Source organism: Dama dama, chromosome 8, assembly GCF_033118175.1.
Source record: "Dama dama isolate Ldn47 chromosome 8, ASM3311817v1, whole genome shotgun sequence".
Classification (NCBI taxonomy): domain Eukaryota; kingdom Metazoa; phylum Chordata; class Mammalia; order Artiodactyla; family Cervidae; genus Dama; species Dama dama.
In genome coordinates this window covers 5408216-5414215 of record NC_083688.1, presented here as the reverse complement: position 1 = coordinate 5414215, position 6000 = coordinate 5408216, and the positions used below count along the sequence as shown (strand labels likewise).

The 6000-nt window shown below is 63.2% G+C and overlaps 1 protein-coding gene across 3 annotated transcripts in view; it reads left to right on the top strand.

Annotated features, from left to right (window-relative positions):
• Positions 1-666: 666 nt before the first annotated feature.
• Positions 667-6000, top strand: part of WNT4 (Wnt family member 4) — a 28510-nt gene continuing 23176 nt past the window's right edge. For all 3 annotated transcript variants that reach the window (XM_061148127.1, XM_061148128.1, XM_061148126.1), the window contains exon 1: positions 667-783. In XM_061148127.1, the coding sequence (XP_061004110.1) occupies positions 707-783 (77 nt within the window). In that variant the 5' untranslated portion in view covers positions 667-706. The remainder of the gene's footprint in view (positions 784-6000) is intronic.

The following is a 6000-nucleotide window of genomic DNA, read 5'->3' as shown; positions in this document are numbered from 1 at the left end:
CGCCAGCGGCTTAGGTGCGCGCGGGCGACAGCCGCGCTCTGGCGGGTCCGCCGCGGTCGGGCCAGGGTCGGGCTCCCAAGTGCCGGCAGAGGGGTGCGGCGGGGGGCGGCGCTGCAGTGCCCGCAGCGGCGGGCTGGGGGAGCTGTGCCCGCCTGTCCCCCGGGCTCGGCCGGGGACCGGGCAGCCGGGGCGCCGCTCCCTCGCCCGGCCAAGCCAGGCGACGCGCAGCCAGGCGTGCCTAGAGCGGGCTCCGGCCCCAAGGACTCCCGGGCACCCGGCCGGGGAGGCCCCGGGAGAAGCCAGTCCCGCGGGCCAGGGCGTCCACGGGCGCCGCCGCTCCGGCCCGCCCCCGGGGGTGGGGGGGGGGGTGTCCCGGGCCGCTGGGCCCGCCCAGGTAACCCCATCCTCGGCCCGCCCCCGGCCCGCCCCCCCGGCCGCCCGCCTCCGTCGCCGCCGCCGCCGCCGCCGCATCCCGGCTCTGGGGCGGCGCTGACAGTCTGGTCCGCGCCGGGCAGCGGGCGCAGCAGCGGGCAGGGCTGCCGGCAGGCACGGAGGCAGAGCCCCGCCGCGCGCGCCCCGGCCCGCGCCCGGCGCCGCGCCCCAGCCCGCCTGCGGGGCGCCCACCTGCCGCCCGGACGGGAGGTGCCCCCACACCCGCCCCCGCGGCCGCAGCCGCTGCCCGGGGCCGGGCGCCCGCGGCGGCACCATGAGTCCCCGCTGGTGCCTGCGTTCACTGCGCCTCCTGGTCTTCGCCGTCTTCTCGGCCGCCGCGAGCAACTGGCTGTAAGTCCGGACCCGGCGGGGCCGGGCGGGGGCCGGGGCGGGGCGGGCCCCGGGGGCCGCGGCCGGTGCCAGGCGGCGCGGGGGGCAGCGGGCGCGGGGGCGCCCGGCAGGTGTCTCGGCCGCGGGACGCTAGGCTTGACCGCCCTGTGCGCCGCCGCCGCCGCCGCCGCCGCTGCCCCGGCCTCCCTCTGAACACCCCTCTGCCCGCGTCCGGCTCCCAGCCCAGGGGCGGCAGCGGTGACGGCAACCGCCCGCACCCCGAGGCGGCCTGGGGAGCCCGGGCGCGCAAGGGGCGCGAGCGCGGGACGGCGGCAGGGGCGGGGTGCCGGGTGCGGGGCTCAGCCCGGGCTGGACTGACAGGTCGCCGAGGAAGCGCATGACGGCGAGGACCCTGGCTGCCAATACCAGGTTAATCCCCCCCGAAGTCCAGGAGTGAGCTCCCCGCGCCGAGCTGCCCGCGCCGCGCTGCCGGCTGGGCCGGAGGCGTGCAGGGACCTGTCCTGCTTGGGGGCCCGAGAGCCGGGATAGAAGCAGGGAAGAGACCGGCAGGCCTCCGGCAGCTGGCGCTGGCCGGCCTTGGTTCTCCCTGGGGCGGGAAGAAACTCCTTCCAGAGCTTAAAGAAGGCAGCAGCCCCCGGCTCCCTAAGTCTCACCTAAGAAGGGGGGGCAGTGACCGCCGGTGACCTGTCTGCTTCTCCCTGATTGGGCCTGGCTCCTGGGACTCCCTGGGAAGGGGCTGAAGGTTCGCTGGAGGCAGTGGGGGATTCTAAAGGGATGAGCTTCCATGAGTGGGTGAACAAGGAAGCAAGAGGACCCTGGACCCCTTCTTCACCCCCCTTAGTGATGGTTTTCACCCCTGCCCCAGGCTTCACCCTGGCGCCCATTGCTTCTGCCCAGAACTCTGCCCCCATCGGCCGCGTGGGCAGTCAGTGGGGAGCCAAGCGCCAATATTGATCTGAAAAGCATGAGGTGGGAAGGGGGATAGCCAACAGTGTAGCTGGGGTTTCCATGGAGACAGCAGGAGAGGAAAAAATTCTCTCTGCATCAAGACCAAAGAACAAATATCTCCCATGAAATTGCCCCGAGTGTCCAATGGCTGTTGCTATGAGGTCATTGCGGCCGCTGGGGCCCTGCAGGCTGGAAGGAGTGCGTTCGCTGGGGTCAGAGCCACCCAGGGCTTGGGGGACGGAGGTGATGTGGAATTCTCCCAGCTGTTCTGAGAGGGAGAGTGAGCGACTCCAAGGCAGCCCGAAGTGGCTGCGGAGCTTTTGTTTTTCTTGGAGACTTAATTTGATTAACACTTCAGGGGCAGTGGCAAAGTGTATAGAAAGCAGGGTACCACCACCTCCTCCTGCTACCCCTCGGCAGGCCAACCCCGCCCCCGAGTGGGGCCTGGGGGTCACAGAGCCAAGGCGGGGGGCTGATCGGGACTTGGGGAAGTTCACGGTCCCTGGAAAGCATGAGTTCAGAGCCGGGGTCTCCAAAGCGAGCAGGAGCAAGAACTGGGTATGACTGGCCCAGGGCTGAGGGCTACAAAAAGGCAGAGGAAGAAGCAACAATTCCAGGGTCTGACCCAGGCCTTCCGGGAAGAGCGAGACATCCTCAGTGGAGTTCTGCAAGAGCATCTAGTGTTGGGGCCCATTTTACAGATGAGGAAACTGAGGCCCCAGGAGGGGAAGCTACTTGCTCATCTCAGAGCAGAGAACTGATCCCAGATGCTCTGACTTCCAGGCAGTGACACACCTCCTTCCCTGACGCCGTCCCCAACTTAAGCCAGCGTGGCCCAGGTAGTGTCACTACCCACCTTCAGCCGCATCCAAGCCCCAGATCCCAACCAGGGAGGCCGCCCCAGCTTTGGGTCACGCAAATCGCGGGGAATTCCAACAGCTCAGTTCTCCTGCTGCACTGTGGGGGGTGGGGTGAAGAGGGGCGGCCTCGAAGGAGAAGAGAGGTTGGCAAACCTGTTCTTTGCAGCCGCAATGGTTCAGGTTGCCATGCAGCAGGTCTCCGGATGACCCAGCTCGCTCCTGCTCCACCCCAGGCTTCAAGCCAAGGGTCTCTCTGCTTGGCCCAAGGCAGGAGAAACAAGGGGCTTCCCAGGACCCCCACCAATCCAGAAAGGCTGTGATGGAGAAGAGATCTCTGGGCATATTCCAAGACTGGGTCCATCCCCACGCAAGGGCCTGGGCCAGCTCTGGGGAAATAGATGTCACAGCTGGGCCTCCAAGGAGCTTGGAGGAAGACAAAGTAAAGGCAGACCATAGACGGATGAGACCGTGAATATGAGGTAGCTACCGGAGGAAAGAGATGAGTGTGAGCTGGAGCGGCCACGGAGGGGACTTGGCCTGAAGGTTGTAGAATCCTGACAGTAATAATTATAATAGATCCTCCTGTGCTGTCTACATCCTGACAACACCTGAATCCCATTTTACAGATTAGAAAATTGAGGATCACGGAGGTAACTGCCCCGAGTCACCTGGCTGGTAAATGGCAGAGGCGTCTAATCCAAAAGCTGCCTGTAGAAGGAAAAGTTTCTGGGAGACAGATGTCCGTCCAGGCACGATGGCTGGCACTGTGTCTTTTCCAGCCATGCTGGAGGTCTGGCCCCCAAGAGGATGGCTGGCAGCACTCTCAGAGGGGCAAGGCTGCGGTGTCCACTCCCCTTCCAGTACCTGGAATCAGGCTTCCGGCCAGGGCCAGCTGGCTGTCCGGTTGCAAGAGCTGATGCTGTCTGTTGTCTCTGTAGGGCGGGTGGCCTGGCGGAGAGGCCAGGTGTCCCGCTGCGTGCAGCTGTTGGGCAGGATGGAGCTTGGAGCTGGGAGGGCTCTGTAGCCTGAGGCCTGGGCAAGCCCAGAGAAGCTAGAAGCTGTTGATTAGACTTGTGTCTGGCACCAGGAGTGAGTTGACAGCTTGTGGCAGCTCCCACCACTGAGGGAGGGAGAGAGGGAGGGATGGATGAGACGGTCCATCAGTGGAAGGCCTGGATCTTCCACAGACCTGGGCTTGTAAATGTCACCGAGTGTTCCCCCCGGCACTGGGGCCATGCTGAAAGTCAGGAGACTTGGTCCCCAGAGCTGGGTGGCCTGGGATGGCCTCTTTTTCCCTCTGGGCCGCAATCCTCAGCAGATTGTTCTGAACCCCAGATGGAAGTACTGGAAGAGTTAGATAGATAAACTAAGATAGAATAGATACACTAAGGTTTTATCATGGTGGATTTCCTGAAGAAAGGCGGTGATGTGCTGAGCTGGGGCCCCCTTGGAGGCCCAGTAGGCACGGCCAGGGGGCCTGTGCTACATTCAGGTCATCCAGCAGAGTGGCGTGGGCAGATGGCACACAGTTCCATCCCAGGTCTGCCCCTGACCAGAGGGGTGACCTCGGACAAAGTACTTACCCTCTCTGAGCCTCGGATTCTTCATCTGTAAAATGGGACCCACATGTGAGGGTGCTGAGGCTACAGAGAGCCTATGCACACCGCATGCTGAGCACAGAGCCAGCGATGGAAAAGGCAGCCATGGACGATGCTGCTGGAAACGGTGGCAGCCGTCACTGCGCTGTACTCCCGGTTACAGAGATGATGGAGAGAAAGGGTCTTGGGAAACTGCCGTCCACATCCTGCGACCTTGATCACACAGGGAGGATCCCCGGCTGCTGCCTCCCTGGTTTTCAGCCAGGGCCCCTGCGAGAGCCTCACCGAGCCAGGAAGGCCAGCCCAGCTCCTGGGCAAATCCTGCCAGCCAGAGGGGATGCTACTAGGAGCACCCTTCGCGCCCCTGGGGAAGGCCTATCGCTCCACACTGGATCCGACTCCCCACAGATGTGCAGCCCCATCGCCGGGCCGAGTCCCCGTAGGCCTGCTGACCCAGCAGGGCGCGGGGTGCGGTGCCACTCCCCGGCCTACGAGCGGAGTGGTGCCTGGCACTCTGGGGACAGCTCACCAGGCCGGGTGAGGCCAGAGCCAGCCAAGACGTGCAGTGCCGGCCCCGCAGCTAAAGGCGTGGTCTGTCGCCCCCAGGAACTGTCCCTCTAGTCTCTGGCTAAAACCTGCTCCCTTCTAAAGAGCAAAAGCCCACCCCCTTGGATCACCTCCTATGGCTCTGGGCGTTGAATTATAGTCACTGACACACCCATAGCGCTTTACCGTTTACACTAGGATTTCTCACCATTGGTACTTGGGGCCTGTGGTGTGCATTGTTGAATGTTTAGCAGCATCCCTGGCCTCTCTACCCACCAGACACCTATAGCACCCTGCCCCCCACCCTCCGCCAGCCAGGGAACCACCAGAAATGTCCCCAGACCTTGTCAAATGTCCCTAGAGGGCAAAATCACCCCTGGTTGAAAATCAATGACTTACGAAGCATTTTCACACCCACTTCCTTATAAGAACCCCCTTCCCCTTCAGAGGAGGGAATCCATATTCAACCCTACTTCAAAGGCCCAGAGGTGCAGTGACTTCCCCAAGGGACATCCCACATGCCAGAAGCAGTACTTGACTTGCTCTCAGATGTCCAGATCTCGTGGTGTTCCATCCTCTCCTTAGAGAACTGTTTCCTATGATATATGGTTGTTGTTCAATCTTTCGATCGTGTCCCACTCTGTGCAACCCCCATGGACTGTATGTAGCCCCCCAGGCTCCTCTGTCCATGGAATTCTCCAGGCAAGGATACAGGAGGGGGCTGCCATTTCCAAATAGCGTGGCTCCTTCCGCAAGGTTAGAAGCCTCCAGGGGCCGAGGCTTTGGCACAGACGCCTGCCGGCAGCCTCAGTGCCTGGCACACGCCTGGCCTGTAGCAGCTTCTCAGTCAACATTTCATGAACAAAGGGAGGACAGGCCTGTTCACTCCTGAGGATTGTAAGTTGCTGTCACATCAGGCCCCATCTGATGTGGGCCCTCCCACTTGGAGTGGGAGGGAGGCTCTGCCCTACTGCCCCAAGCCACGGGTGATGCTCAGATGTGCCAAAGTGGGTATCACCCAGCAGATGCGAGGCTCTGGCCCGCAGCTCTGGGCCAGGGCACCCGCGCAGAGCCAGGCTGAGAGCACTTTCTCCCCTCACCCTCCTCTCAGGGCCCCGGGACCAGGCTCTGCCCGAGGGGTTTGCTCAAGCAGCAATCACGACCCAGCTGTCTGCTGTGGCTTGACTTTCTTCCCTCAACCCTGGATTAGCAATTGAGCAACTCAGCATCTGACAAGACAGTGCTCCCCAAACCTGTTGAAACTC